The 16,643-nt window shown below is 36.6% G+C and overlaps 1 protein-coding gene across 3 annotated transcripts; it reads right to left on the reverse strand.

Annotated features, from left to right (window-relative positions):
* Positions 1-3,120: 3,120 nt before the first annotated feature.
* Positions 3,121-15,977, reverse strand: LOC127411397 (phytanoyl-CoA hydroxylase-interacting protein-like). 3 transcript variants are annotated; one of them, XM_051646930.1, is made up of 6 exons: positions 15,873-15,977; positions 15,505-15,713; positions 7,774-7,967; positions 6,719-6,893; positions 6,137-6,254; positions 3,121-5,739 (listed from the first exon to the last, which is right to left on the reverse strand). In XM_051646930.1, exons 2-6 carry the CDS (start codon positions 15,608-15,610, stop codon positions 5,202-5,204), a joined length of 1,131 nt encoding a protein of 376 aa, XP_051502890.1. In that variant the 5' UTR covers positions 15,611-15,713; positions 15,873-15,977; the 3' UTR covers positions 3,121-5,201. The 3 variants fall into 3 exon arrangements, with proteins under 3 accessions (XP_051502890.1, XP_051502889.1, XP_051502888.1); XM_051646929.1 differs by having other exon boundaries at positions 15,814-15,904; XM_051646928.1 differs by having other exon boundaries at positions 15,505-15,935.
* Between the last annotated feature and the right edge of the window lie 666 nt (positions 15,978-16,643).

Consider the following 16,643-nt stretch of genomic DNA (forward strand, 5'->3'; position numbering starts at 1 on the left):
AATAAGTTATCAGTTTGAGACCACGTGCCCACAAATGCTTGGCATGTCCTTGTAACAATAACAATTAATATGCATTCATGCGTTCATTCTACTTTTTAAGGTCCAGTGAATCCTTTATGCATTTTAAATAAGTTTGCTGAACTTGGTCATTTGAGTTCCTGGGAAGAGGTAGAAAATGAGGCTGTAGTCCAGTCCATCTGAAAATGTGCAAGAGGGTTGATTCATCATTATGGTGATTAACACACACACACACACACACACACATGTTGGTGCAGCTATCATTATGAGGACTCTCAATAGACATAATGATTTTTATACTGTACGAACTATAGATTCTATCCCCTAACCCTAACCCTACCCCTAAACCTAACCCTCACAAAAAACTTTCTGCATTTTTACATTTTCAATAAAACATGTTATGTTTTTTAAGTGATTTCAGTTATGGGGACACCAGAAATGTCCTCATAAACCACATTTATAGCATAATACCCTTGTAATTACCAGTTTGTAACCTAAAAAATGTCCTCGTAAACCACCTAAACACACCCACACACACACTCTCTCTCTCAATCTCTCTCTCTCTCTCTCTCTCTCTCTCTCTCTCTCTCTCTCTCTCTCTCTCTCAATTCAATTCAATTCAAAGAGTTTTATTGGCATGACAAAAACATTTTGTATTGCCAAAGCGATTACATAGAAAAACAGAACAGGAATTGAAAAAGGACTAGAACATGAGAACAATAATAACTATAAATAAATAACTATTCAGCATTAATGCAACATTATATAGGGTTGGTAACAGGGGTAGGGGATTGGGGTCAGGGGTCATCAACACATTCATGTATTATTATTATTATTTATTTATTTATTTATTTATTTATTTATTTTATTTTTTCTTAGTTCTGGTTGTTCTTCAGGTTTCTACAGGATACTACAAATCTTGCAGCTATATTTGCACATTCTTCTTTTTCACCTAGAATAAAACACATTTTTTGTGTCAGGGTACATTCATTAAAATCTGGGCATATGTTGTTAATTTTGTGGTAATATTTGTTTCTAATTGGTTGGTATTTGGGGCATTCTGTAAGGAAGTGCAGCTCTATCTCAGTCACTCCCAGGTTGCATTGGGAGCACAGTCTGTCCTCACGGGGCAGCCAGGTCTGTCTGCGCGGCCCGTCTCTATAGCCAGATTGTGCTCACTGAGTCTGTACATCGTCAGTGCTTTTCTTAACATTCTGTCAGTCACCATGGTCAGATAGTTTGCCACGGTGTACTCTCGATTTAGTGCCGAATAACATTCCAATTTGTGTTGATTTTTAATGGTGTTTGTCCAATGCATTATGTATTTTTCCTTTGTGTATAATTTGGTTAGGCCGAATGTTTGTGAGTGTGCAGTTATCCTGAGACTGGCCGATCTCCTCAGGTGTGACTTCAGCCAGTCTCAGGACAAGCTGGCATAGGGGACTCTTCACTAAGCTCAGCTCTTGATACTTGAGGGCTTTATAATGGTGTGTTGAGGTCACTTGTTTTTAGGTGTTTCCAGAATTTGATGGCTCTTTTTTGAATGTTCAAAAAGAGAGGGTATTGGCCTAATTCTGCCCTGCATCCATTATTTGGGGCTTTTCTTTGGACATAAATGATTCTTTTACAAAATTCCACATGCAGAGTTTCAGTGGGATGTTTTTCCCATTTTAAATAGTCAAATTTTACAGGTGGACCCCACACCTCACTGTTATATAATGCAATTGGTTCGATGACTGATTTGAATATTTTGAGCCAGATCCTAATTGGAATATCAATTTTAATATATTTTTTAATGGCATAAAACACCCTTTGTGCTTTCTCTTTGAGTTCATTTACAGCCAAAGTAAAATTACCTGTAGAACTGATTTTTAGGCAGAGGTAAGTCTATGTTTTTGTGATTTCAATGTTTCTGTTTGATAACGAAAATATGTTTGTTAGTCCCTGAGATCTGGATCGCTTTTGGAAGATCATGACGTTTGTTTTTTGATGGTTGACTGTCAGGGCCCAGGTCTGACAGTAACTCTCCAGTAATGCCAGGCTCTGTTGCAGCCCCTCTTTAGTGAGCGACAGGAGAACCAGGTCATCTGCGTAGAGGAGACACTTTATCTCGATATCATGTAAAGTGAGACCTTGAACGGGAGATTGTTCAATAAATTGTGGCAACTGATTGATATATATGTTGAATAGGGTGGGGCTTAAACTGCATCTCTGTCTCACTACTCACCACTGAAGGAAAAATGTGGTACTTTTGTTGCCAATTTTAACAGCACATTGACTGGCTGTGTACACTGATTTGATCACATCATAAGCTTTTTCCCCTACACCGATGTCAATAAGTTTAAAGTATAATCCTTCATGCCAGATTGAATCAAACACTTTCTTAAAATCTACAACGCAAGCAAAGATTTGGCTATTATTTTGATGTATATATTTATCAATTAGGGTCTGTAGGATGAAAATGTGATCAGATCCAATTTGACATTTACTCAAGGCATTATGCTTCATAAAGAAGTCTAAAAGTCTGATGTTTAAAATACTGCAGAAAACTTTCCCCAGATTACTGTACACACAGATGCCTCGGTAGTTTTTAGGGTCTAATTTATCTCCACTCTTATAAATGGGGCTGATGAGTCCTTGATTCCAGATCTCAGGGAAATAACCCACACTCAGCACAAAATTGAACAGTTTTAGAGTAGCCAGTTTGAAGTTGTGATCCATGTGTTTCAGCATTTCATTGAGAATGCTGACTACACCACATGCTTTCTTTAGACTCTAGGACACCGATTTTTTCTTCCAATTCTTTCATTGTGATTAGAAAATCTAATGGGTTTTGGTATTCTTTAATGGTATTCTCTTTCTCTCTCTCTCTCTCTCTCTCACTCACTCACTCACTCACTCACTCACTCACACACACACACACACACACACACACACACACACACACACACACTCTCTCTCTCTCGCTCTCACACATGGGCTGATATATATATATATATATATATATATATATATATATATACACTACTAGTCAAAAGTTTTGAAACACTCATTCTTTATTATAATTTTTTTCTTCTTCACATTTTAGAATAATAGTAAAGTCATTAAAACTATGTAATAACATAAAGGAAACTATGGGATTTATGTTGTGACTAAACAAAATCCAAAATAAATCAAAACTGTGTCATATTTTAGCATCTTCAAAGCAGTCACCCTTTGCCTAGAATTTGCAGACATGTACTCTTGACATTTTCTCAACCAACTTCTTGAGGTATCACCCTGGGATGCTTTTTAAACAGTATTGAAGGAGTTCCCATCTATGTTGGGCACTTATTGGCTGCTTTTCTTTATTATTTGGTCCAAGTCATCAATTTCAAAAACTTTTTTTTTTTTAATAAAATTTTAGTTTTATAATGAAATAAATTAATATGCTGGCACAATTATATTTTTGTCTACAAAACTAATTTCAAACATTTAATCATACGCCCTCAGATCAAAAGATTTTTAAGATCATGAGAAACATTTCAGTCAAGTGTTTCAAAACTTTTGACCGGTAGTGTATGTTTGTGTGACCAAATGTTGACTTAAAATGTATACATATACTGTATATGTGCTGCCTTAAAAATGGGAGATTATAATTTTTATTAAATACATATAGTTTTGAAGTGATTATAGCGGGCATAAACATGTGGATCTCTTACAAAAGAATACAATAAAAAATAAATAAAAATATCCAAGTATTTTGTTTTAGGCAAATGCTACATTCCAGCATATGGTTAGTGATGGATTTTCAAAAATGTAAAATAAACCATGCATCCATGTCTGTTATGATTAGCTTCTATATTTGGAGCTTTAGGAACAAGTAAACAAGTTCAGGTACCCCACAGCAAAAAATCTTTGCATGCATAACTGTCCAGATCTGGGGAATGTTACTTTTTCATCACCAGAGGGTGCAACCAGACTCCTCAAGCACCACTGGACATAAACAAGTACAGTGCTGAGCTGCCTTCTGCAAATTACATTTTTATCATATATTTTAGACAAATAATTCTTATTTAGGGAATGAAGAGAGCGTTTGATGTTCTAACATGTTACAAAATACACCATTATACAACAAAACATTCTCCAAAACAAAAAAGAATAGTAAAACAAGAACATCAAAATATCTACAAACTGTGTTTAATGAATAAAAACAGTTGTGATTAAAGGAGAACTGCGATCAGAGTATAAAATGAAAAGATTGAGGGTACTGGAAAAGAGTTATAGGCTGAGGTGGTATCAGTGCTTAAAGGACCGGTTGGCGTAAGACTCCAGAGACTAGTTCTGAAGTAGGGTCTTTTGACCTCTGGTGTCCAACCTAAGAGACATGGGTAGTTTAATTGCCTCAGTGGGAACTGAGCAAGACACTCTTGTCTGAGAGCCGATATGTGTTGAAAAAGGTCACAAATGGTTTGGGGATAAAAAGGGCTGGGGTCTGAATATCAAGCAGAAAAAGCACCAAGAAACACACATGAAAGGTTCACAGTGGGATAAGATTTTTTGGAAACTCAGCTTTTACTCTTGGTCTTGCTCTGTTCTTTCTTTCTTTTTTTTAAATTTGTCTTGTTCTGTTTTCAATTTTTTTCTCAGTCGGACAGTACTCCTTTTTTTTTTTTTTTTTTTGCAATGCTTGGTCCATTTAGGATACAAGTAATTATGTAGATGTTTATAGAGTTTCTAGCATTAGATGGATGTCTGGGAGGCCCCCCAAGGGTTTTGAGCATTTTGTGTGTGTGTGTGTGTGTGTGTGTGTGTGTGTGTGTGTGTGTGTGTGTGTGTGTGTGTGTGTGTGTGGACATTCTGGAGCCCAATTGTCTTTTTTCTTTTTTGTCTTACTCTGTTTTTTATTTATTTATTTATTTATTTTTTTTGGTTCTAAAACACAATGATTTTTTTCTTTCACAATGCTCAGTTCATTGACGATAGATTGAACATTCTAGATGCTGTTCTCCAGCAATATCTAAGGGAGGTCCCAAAGGGTTATAAGCTCCACATGAACATGTTTGGAGGATTCTAGTGCCACTTGACTCAGAGTTCTGTGTCTGGTTGTATAAAGTATAATTCTAAGATTTCAGGTCTTATGCACATCCTATTGGGTTGGGTTGGTGTGAGTGGGTAAATGTGTGAAAGAGAGTGTATACAGGTTAGCGGCCGACACTGATGTTGCATGTCTTGCAGCTGGGGTCTTTCTTGGCGTTGACAGTGGACAAGCTCATTAACTGGTGGCCACTGATCTGAGAGACAGTCCCCAGTGCCAATGGTACCGGTTCAGTATAAATCAGCTCCAGAATCACGTCCTGTGCATGCCGAAACTCCACACGGCCATCATCTCCACACACACGTGTCAGAAAGCGGTTGTTCGTCACATCCAGTTCAGGAAGGCGTTCATTGCAGTACAGGTCTCCAGGCGAGCCACGGGGAGCCAGGACTAGGATTACATAATGATAGGCAGTATACATGCAGTAGAAGTCCCCAAAGTAGAGGAGCGTATCAGGGGTGAACAGGGCCTCGGCGGGCACCTGGAAGCGGAAACGGCCATACGGTGAATCCTGCGGGGGCTGACCTGTGTTAAACTCAGTATTACAGCTGAAGACAATCCCCTCCAATTTACCACTCAGAGGTGAGCCATGACTACCACTGTTGTCCTTTAACGAAGGCATCATTTGACCACCAAGCACATCTCTGTGTGTGTGTGTGTGTGTGTGAGAGAGAGAGAGAGAGAGAGAGAGAGAGATTTAATTTACTTAATCACTTCTTCCTATTTTCATCTATCTATCTATCTGTCTATCGATCTATCTATATTTTGTCAATGTTTAAGAGTAATCTAGCATATAGAAGACCTCAAAGCTAACACACATGGACAAAAAGCACAGTATGTTGTGTGTGTAAACCCCACCAATTAATGGGACAATTATTCCACAAGAGGGAACTATTTCCTTCTTACTGTAATGCTGAACTAAAACTGGTAGCAAAGCAAGATTCTGTTTCTCTTCCTCCACCAGCATTACTTCATCTCTCCTCTCTCCCCCTCCCCTTGTGTAGTTTCTTTACTGAAGCTTTTGTTCCTCCCCGGAATCACCTGCAGTGTTGAAAGTATTCCTCATGCTGATTCCGGTAAAAGACAGAAAACTTGAGCATCCTGCCAGCAATGACTTCAGCCTTTTGCAACAGCTGTGTCAAATGCACTGAGGAATAATCTACAAACATAAATACAAGTATTATTTGTCTTCATCAAACATGGTTAATCTTCTAAATCAGATCAATGTTAACCACATCAAAAGCTGGGCAGAAGCATACAATTTTTCCTTATTCTTTGTGAAAACATTAAGTTTGATTTTATTACACAGCTCTCTAGAATACTTGATTTTGATTGGTCAACCACTGCATTCGGTGATCAAATATATATGTTTTTTAAATGTAAGCTAATAAAATAATTTAAACTCAAATAAATTTTTCATGTCCATGTATCTATTAATATGGGAAGTAACCATGTGATCAGCAAGAAAATGTAAAGCAAGCTGGTCATTATAGCAAAAATACCCTTTCAGGTTGATACAAGACCAGATAACACTGTCAGGATTTATTTTGCGATAATAACTGACTGGCTGTACGTTATCCCTTATGTACAGTATATTCATAGTCATATGCATGTGTGTGCTACCTGCCGTACAGAACTCAACAATATCACTCCATTCTGATATGGCATAGTCTCCGTCGCTCTGTTTGCATGCCGTTTGCACGGCAACTGTATACTCTGTCCGTGGGCTCAGGAACCAATGTCCTCGCACTGTCATGGGCAATGGGACCGCCTTAGCAACAAGCTTCGTGGGCACGTCCTGAAGACAGAGAGTGTGTCATTGAGAGAAGAATTTTGGTTCTATTCCTGCCTGGCGTCAAAGTCACGGACCTCTCTTAATAATTTCTGATTATTACAATGTCCAATGACAGAGCTATATGACACATACTGTATGGAGGCAAATGCAGCGCAATTTCAATTATAACTATCACAAACCTTAAAGGGATAGTTAAAGGGATGCAATCAATGGGGTCCCAAACTTCTAAGCTCCAAAAAGGACATAAAGTGTGCGTAAAGGCAATCCATACAATTCGAATGGTTTAATCCATGTCTTCTGAAGCCATATGGTCAGTATGGGGTGAGAAACAGATCAAAATGTAACTCGTTTTTTCACTATAAAACTTGACATCTGCAGTCCACTTGGCGCAATCTTAAAGATGAAGCTTGATTCAACTTTCTTGCACTTGACACGTGCAGAGTGCTGTACACACTGTACTTTTATGTCCTTTTTGGAGCTTGAAAGTTTTGAACCCCATTGACTCTCATTGTATGGAGAAACACACATCATATCTCCATCAAAATATCATAGTTTCTGTTCCACGGCAAAAAAAAAGTAATGCAAGTTTGAGACAGCATAAGGGTGAGCAAATGATGTGTGAATTATGATTTTTTTTTTTGAGTGAACTATTCCTTTAAAATGCAATAGAGGCAATACTCAAGCAGAAATTAATACTGCTGAAAATGTCACATGAACAAAGAGCAAAATGTCCTGAATTAGCAATAGTGTTTAATAATGACAACAGCAAACACATTTAGTGTCAAATAGTGTAATTTAAAGCATTAAAATGGCCCTTTTCAGTTTAAATAATACAAATCAACTAAAAGACTTAAATCTTGTTGTAAACTGAATTTGTGAGCACCTTGTGTTTGAATTTGTTGGAGTTCTTGTTCTCCTTTTTGTTGAGGTCAATGAAGTAATGTGTGATCTTCTCTGTGGTGTGAGGGTCCATGTCCCAGCAAATCTTAAAGGAGTCACAGGTGATGTTACTGATCTTGATATTGCGAGGAACTGGTAACTCCTCCATTCCTACCACACCACTGTCCTCTGCCTTACCTGAGAGAGAGAGACAGAGCAAAGGAAAGGAAGGAGATTTATAAACAGAGAGAAAGGGAAAAGAATATAACTGAAATGAAATCCTGAATGACATACTAAAAACAAGTGATAACAATTTACATTAATGTTTTACATGTTAACAGTAGTTAATGGGTAATTATTGTTAATTGTTAGTTCACACTGCAAAACATGATTTTCAAGACAAGTATTTTTGTCTTGTTTTCCAGTACAAATATCTAAACATTCTTAAAACATGATTTATTTACTTGACAAGCAAACTGGCATAAGATTTTAAGTCTTGTTTTGAGAGAACTCTAACCGAATTTAGTGAGATTTATGCTTAAAACAAAAAAAATAAAAACAAAAAAAAAACCTTTACATATCCTAACATATTACAATGAAAGGAAAAGACCTGAAACCACAGAGCTTTTAACACAAACAGAAAAATCAGCACAAATGAGCTATGTTTTTTTTTAATGATCACTGATTTCATCAGCTAGTTTACATTCTACATTTCTCAAGTGGAGACTCTATTGAAAAACCTTGCCATCTTCTCTGTCCAGCTGCTCCTCCATTAAATGTACTATCAACTATTGCTACAGATCACAATTGCTCTCTTTACATCTGTGTTACTACAATGTACATCTTCTGCAGACACTTCTCACAATGTCTGTGACAACTATTAAAAGCTTGTCCAATCATTCGACACAAGACTGATTTAGCCTATCAGGTCATCTATATTGCAAGTTTAATTCAAGTCTGTTTCAATGAGATTAAGTTTTATCTTATAACAAGTACACCAGTAGTGTCTCTCCACATGATAGCCAGCCAAATTCAAAACACACCCACAGGTCTTTCGACACCCTTCAACAATGGTTGCAGTTTCCATGGAAACAAATCAAAGCCATTAATCAATGTAGAATAAATTAAAGAGGAAGAACCTTTACTTATACAGTGATCGGACAGCATGCAGTGGCCTAAAAATACCTTTACTAAACTAAACACCACCCATCAGAAACATATTATATACATTCTGTAAAATGCAATATCACAATTAGCTGTTTACAATCAGCAAACAAAGTTTTGGTTAAGTACGTTGTAAGATATTAACCTTAAGCTTGTGTGAGAGGTTTACCGAATAGGCTGCAGTATTACATAACAAAGCCAAACAACTCCTAACTATACACAGTGAAAATCACATCTAAGAAATACAACACACCCACAAATCCAAAACAACAGTGAGGTCTTTATATGTGCAACCAGCAATCTAACATGTGACCACAAGACAGTAATGGTCCCTGTGGACTCATCAACATAGAGCAGGACTGCCGATTCAAACAATCTCTGGGTAAGTCAACGTACTGTGGTAGAATGCAAGCTTAGTAGAGTTAACAGTTTGTTTATTGAGCTCTGGACCCATTCTACTGTATAAATGCAAAATAATTATGTAATTCTGATACGTCACAACAGGAAACTACTACAATAGAATATTTATATCAAGGTATGGTACTAAAATACTTCTTACTAGTCGTGTATGGACTAAAGGTGTTGTTGTATGCTATTTTGTTTACCTAATGTTTACCTATTAGGAGAATTTTTTTAATTTTTTATTAGTATGTCCTTGGATCATCTCAAAAATACTGTATGTGGGAAAATACATTTCTCTGAACATACGTAGCTATCTAATCTCTTTCTATCCACCAGCAATACAATACAGATAACACATTTACTTTGCAATTAAATTTAGCTGAGATGAGATACATCTCACAACGAGCTCTGTGCACATAGTATAATGATATTGTGAGCTGCTGTTTTCTAGTTTATAATCCAACAGCCTCTTTAGGGGAGGAAACATGAACAACAGACAAAAAGTTACAAAATATAATCACGTCAGCAATTTATCATACAAAATAAGAAATTTGCATTTAATTAGGGATGCTTTTATAAGCAGTCTGACCTACACTATTGATTAGGCCAGTGATTTGGATTGTGATTTGATCACAATCTTTGATGCCATATTAACTTTGTTAAATATTAGGTAACTGCAAAGCTCATGTTATTCTGCTACAGTGTAACCAGATGGGAAAATTGTCAATGTTGTGAATCACTCATTTTGGAACTGAACATTTGACCAAAATATGACCCATAATATCATTAGGCTAGATGTCAGAAAAGGAATGTGATATCTTTTTCATCACCAGTTATGAGTTGTTTAGAGAATATAATTTAATGTGCAAATTTTATATTTCATATTTCACATTACTAAAGCAGTACTCATATCAGCAACATATTCGATCATTGTATACTTCATAGACAAGGTCTAATGATGCATCTACATTGCATTGTTTATACAGTTTACCCTTATGCTGTAATAACAATACTTCTAGCAAGTTACAGTACAACAATTGCAGGGACAGTCAAAAGCAACATACAGTACAGTACACTAATTTCAGGGACAGTCCCCTTGAGCAATCGGGGATTAAGTGCTTTGCTCAAGGGCACAATGGGAAAAACTGTGATTAAATTTGCAATGAAACGCAATGAAACAAATTAAATTCATTTCATTACAAACACAGATTTTTATAGCTAGGCTAACTATTTGTGGGATATTTCACAAAAAGTTTGTTCAGTTGGAATCAGACATAAGCACCATTCACAAGCTTCCTGCTGTTAGGAATTCCCAAGGGTGTTCAAAGTCCTGCACAATACAGATTCAGGTTTCTAGTTAATCTGATTTAGCCATTTAAACTGAGCACTCACTTACAGTAGCTGATGGGTAAGCACTAGCCAGTGCTAACAGTTTTAGACATCATCCATTTGCACTGTGTAAGCTACATTTCTTTTTTTTTTTTTTTTTTTTTTTTACTGCAAATTTTTGTAAGCATATCAAAATCTGCAAAACAAATCTTTTAAAGTTTTAAAAGGGTGTTTAAAATCACATACACTGAAAAAATGTACTTTATGTGGTAACATCTAAATTAACTGGTTTGATTAAAGTGAAATAGATTATTAAACATCACTGAATCAACCCGACTGTTTTAATGTTACACCAACAAAACAAAAGAAAAGAAATAGCTCCTTAAGGTAACAATTGCAGGTTGGCAATTTTTCCAGTGCAGCTGTGTCTTGTTAAACAGCTAAACAGACGAGAATGTCTAAAGGGAATACTTTCCTTCATATCTGAAAAACACACTCACACGACTACCAAATTAAAGAAAAGTTATCCATAAGACTCCAGTGGTTTAATCCATGTCTTCTGAAGTGATCCTGTCGGTTTTGGGTGAGAACAGACCAAAATGTAACTCCTTTTTCACTGTATGAAAACGCGTCACTCCTTACTCACACACATACCCATTCACAGGGGTAGTGATGGGGGTTAGATGTTGATTCAGTGTGTATGTGTTTTGTTTTTCTGTGTTGTCTATACGAATCAATAAAAATATGTTAATAGGAACAACAGCATTTTTATTAACTAACATTAACAAAGATTAATGAATGATGTAACAAATATATTGTTAAATGTTTGTTCATGATACCTAATGCATTTACTAATGTTAACAAATGGAACCTTATTTCAGAATCAGAATCAGAATGAGCTTTATTTTTTTAGGAATTTGTCTTGGTGACAGAAGCTTCCAGTGCAAAACAGTGCAATACTAACACATAGATAATAAAAAAAATAACAAAATTGAATAAAAATAAAAAGTGAATTGTAAAGTGTTACCAAGTTTCTCAATGCACAAAAAAAAATCATACTAACGCTTGGTGTGACACACGTACTTTTAGCTGCATCCACATGCTTTTTTGTATGAACATGCTGCACGATGTCGGTGCAGCCTCCATGGGCGATGAAAAAGCGATCTCCACAAATCTCACACCTCACTTTACTAGGCTCTGTCTGTGTCACCATTTTTAGAAATCTAAACTCTTTTTGAATATCCTCATTAAATGTACATGCACGCTTCCTTGACATTTTTCCAGCCGCAATTTCATCTGTGTGCTCTTTCAAACTGACTCTTCAATCAGTTCACTAACTGGATGTCTATTGATAGGGGATTGTGATTGGAAAGTTTAATCCAATCATGTACTTCAAATAACATGGTGTGATTTTATTGGTTTTACAAGCCGTATTCTTGGCTACCTTTGATTAGAATACTCACGTGACTGAGAAAGCCGCATAGGCGATAGAGAAATTTTAGGAGAGGGGAAATACCGGACAAAACACAATTTTTTCAGAATAAGTCGGGACACTAGAAAAAAGTGCTTAAATATGGGACTGTCCTGGGAAAAATGGGATGTCTGGCTACCCTATTTATGTGCTTTTTGGAGCTTCAAAGTTTTGATCACCATTCACTTGCATTGTATGGACCTACAGAGCTGAGATGTTTTTCTAAAAATCTTCATTTGTGTTCTGCAAAACAAAGAAAGACATACACATCTGGGATGGCATGAGGGTGAGTAAATGATGAGAGAATTTTCATTTTCGGTTGAACTATTCCTTTAATGAGCTGAATTAGAACCCAAAAAAACAGTGCCTTATGTTTGCCCTCAGTTTGTTGCAATTTAACTAATAACAACTGATGTGTAAATGTGGTATCTCAAATTGATAAGTGGCATTGTGCTGCCAGCACAGCACTCCATTCAGGCTAATTAATGCTGATTCAGATAGGTTCATGCTGGGATGATAAAAACATTGCCTCCCTCTCAAAAAACTGTTGAGTCATTGTGCAAGCCTGAAAGTACCCTGCATTCCTCTTCCAGTTCACCGAGGGTGCCAGTTCATCGCATTTGCAATCTGTCACTTCAATCATTTGAGTTTCCTACACACACTCAATATAACGGCTAATTACTATGGAACACTGAAGTAATACAACTGGATTAAATCCACTAGGCTTTGTTCAAATGGAGAGCCATAAAAAATCTTACAAATCCAAGCATATAGTTCCCCACAGATAAAATGAGATACAGATGAAATAGCAACCACAAGCAGACATTCATGCAGGCATCAGACCAGGTGAGGAGCAAATAATGCATCTTCATGTAAGCCAGTAGATTAAACCTGTTTGCCTTTGAAAGCCACAGAAGATTCCTCCCTATGTGTGTCCTGCTCAGCGTGTGTGTGTGTGTGTGTGTGTGTGTGTGTGTGTGTGGTGTGCACCCCTGACATCACCCTCTGCTGTGAAAACAATGCTATTAATTAATATATGATGCTGCTTGTAGGTAAGAAGCTGGTTAAATTTAGTCTTAAACCATCGCTTGATTTCTGATGGTGATGGCATTGGATTTATGTTTAAGCATGCTGATGTGGCAGGGGCTATATATATATATATATATAATAGGGAGGTCTATTACTTATGGGTCATTGAAAAATTACAAATTTTTCAAGGAATTTTTTTTATTTATTTTTTTATAAATATTATGAATTTTTTAGTCAAAAATATCACCACATAAACAAAATGTGCCTTTTCATAAACATGTAAAAATAAATATCAGATGTTTTTTAAACATCTTCCTTTCTACATCTGTTGACTGCTGGGCTTTCCAATTTCGGCCATTCATTTTTAATAGAAGTGCTATTTATTAGTATACTATATAAGTTTATAGAATTATACTAAATAGTCTCAGTACCAATGTTTATCTCAGCAAACTAAATACTGACAAAACGCTATTTTACTGTGTTTTATAGTTTTTATGGTCAACACAAATAACAAAATGGCTTCCTTCATGTTGGTTACGCCCAAAGATTTTGATTTGGTGGACAAAAAGTGTTTTAAATTATGAATCATATTTTAAAACAATTGTTTCACTGTTTATTTTTTTAAGAAATAACAGTAAAATATTATTCTGCACTAGTCATGCCAACATTTCTTTTTTCAGGAATTTCAGATGTTAATGAGACTGACTTTTTTTTAATTTTTTTTTTATTTTTATTTTTTTTTGTCTCTGGACACCACATCACATTTTTCACTTTAAGCCCCAGACAAAATATCAATATGACTTTAAACTCAGCAACTGAATAATGTTCATCATATTCAAGTAAATGGTTTGTATGAATTGCATTTTTGATGTATTTTTAATTTAATAGATCAGGACAAAAATGAGCCTCACTTCACTGATCCTTCACGGCTATAATACGCACCTGTTACCCTCTGTAATGAAATGTTATGATTAATTTTGTGAAAAGAATCCAAGTTATGATCATGAAAAAGGTTTTTTTCTAGATTGCTCGCCCACTGCAGACACACATTTTTTCTACTCCAATCTACTACTTGACCATGTTTGAAAGTGCGTGAAACATTTCAAAACTTGTGGCATAAGTATCATGTGAACACTAGGAAGGACAAGTCAACCCCATCTCAAACTCCGACATACCTTCCAATGTTTTCAGAAAACTGGCGTCTTTTTTCGCAGTGGAGAGTGAGCTCGCCCACTCAAGGTTGCCATTGTGCGGGACTAAAGCATCACCCTGGCAGTATATATCCAAACTGTGCAAGTGTCCAGATCTGATTTCACCTATAGAACTCTGGCAACCTCACACATGTCGAAATCTAATTCTGACTGGTTAATCGCCCTTATTTAAAGTCTGTTATTTATCAAATGTATTAAAATTCAATATGAAATCTTTTACTTCCATGATTAGTTCTAAGTAATAAATGACACAATTGATCTAAAGGGGATGGTAAGGGGGATGGCGGTTTTACAAGGGGGATGCTTTTTTGGTATTTCTTGCAACATGGGGGATGGCATACCCTCGCATCCCCCCTAAACTCGAGCCCTGTATATATACATATACATATTTGCATATATGATTTTATATATTGCTGTTATATATATATAGAGAGAGAGAGAGAGAGAGAGAGAGAGAGAGAGAGAGAGAGTATATACAATATACAGTATGTATATATATATATATATATATATATATATATATATATATATATATATATATATATATACATACACACACACACACACACACACACAGTGAGGCTTAACATCATAGGAAATAAGGGCACTTAGGGCACTCAGCCTTTAAGAATGAGATTTGCTTATTTTATTTATATAAAATTACTCAGAATTACTCATCTTGCTTTTCTCTACAGATTTACAGTACCGGTTCAAGCCTCACTGACATGCATGGTAACGGCGTCGTTAACGAGACGAGATTAAAAGAGAAAAGCGTAGCTAACGCTGAGACCGTGCAGTGTCCATGGTGCTGAAGCAAAACCCTTTCATGGCCACATAGGGAGCAAGGATTTCACTATGAGGTACCAGCACAGCCAGCACACACAAAGAAAACCGCGATATATTGTGACAGATGTGATTGACAGAAAATGTGCAAACATCAAACCTACCTGTATAGCTTCATTTGGGCGCTCAGCTCATTAGAACTCGTAGGTAAATATATAGGCATTTAAAAAAAAAAAAGCTTATTGTTAGGAGAAAAGAAGCATAAATAATATTTATAAATTAAAAAAAAAAAAAAAAAAAAATTATTTTTATTTTTTATTATGCATTTGATCCAGCGGTTTCTTACCGTCTCTCTCGCACAGCTGGAGCGACTCCAGGCTCACATTCTTGATCATGCCCTCTCGCGAGCTTAGCGGGCTCGCGATCCCGTGTGCCAAACCCGGCGCCTCCATGTCTTCAGAGGCTCGTGGATGTCTCTTTGGAAATATTCTTCAGAAAAGAGGGAGACTATGGCGCTTCGTTTTTCCTTGCGTTGTGGTGGAAACCGCGTCACGGCTGCACATAGAATAAAAAAGATAGACACATACAAGCTATAAGGAAGACGAATTTCTCATAGTGGCTAGATAAAATAAATGTAGTTCCCGCGTAAATACACCTGAATGCAAGCTATATCGCTTTGACAAACGCCACAAGTGTTTTTCTCGCTGTGCTTACTGTGTCAGGCGGCCGGCGAATGAACGAACGGCTCATTCAACGACGCGTTATGTAACGAGATTACGGACTACACTCCCGTTAATTCTCAATTTCTGCACAGTCGGTAGCTCCACCTCAACCTCTTCCTCCCACCTCTCCGCGAAAGACTCTTTATTCCACCATCTATTTCACTGACGTCATCTCAAGCGCTCGCGCTCTTGTCCTTATTTGGTACCCAAACGGACCGCGCGCTCACGCGCTTCTCCGTGGCGCAGGTGCGAGAGGCACGCGAGGAGACAGGGTGGGCTTCGACCTCAAGTTTATCTCTTTTGTTTAAAGAATAGTACGTATGATGTGTTTTTATATACTGTATAAACCATAATGGTATAATTAAAGAGATACATTTAAAGAACGATATATGTATAAATACATGTCCTTTCATATAAGAAAAACGTTTGAAGGGATGTGGATGAGGTTTTAAAGGGATAGCCTAGTTCACCCAAAAATGAAAATTCTCTCGTCATTTACTCACCCCCTCATGCCACCCCAGATGTACAGTAGGCTATATGACTTTCTTTCTTCTGCAGTTCACAAATGCAGATTTTTAGAAGAATATCTCAGCTCTGTAGGTCCATACAATTCACGTGAATGGTGGCCAGAACTTTGAATGTTCAAAAATTACATAAAGGCAGCATAAAAGTAATCCATAAGACTCAATTGGTTAAATCCATATCTTCAGAAGCTATAAGATACTGTAGGTGTGGGTGAGAAACAGATCAATATTTAAGTCCT

Source organism: Myxocyprinus asiaticus, chromosome 20 (genome assembly GCF_019703515.2).
Source record: "Myxocyprinus asiaticus isolate MX2 ecotype Aquarium Trade chromosome 20, UBuf_Myxa_2, whole genome shotgun sequence".
NCBI classification, from domain to species: domain Eukaryota; kingdom Metazoa; phylum Chordata; class Actinopteri; order Cypriniformes; family Catostomidae; genus Myxocyprinus; species Myxocyprinus asiaticus.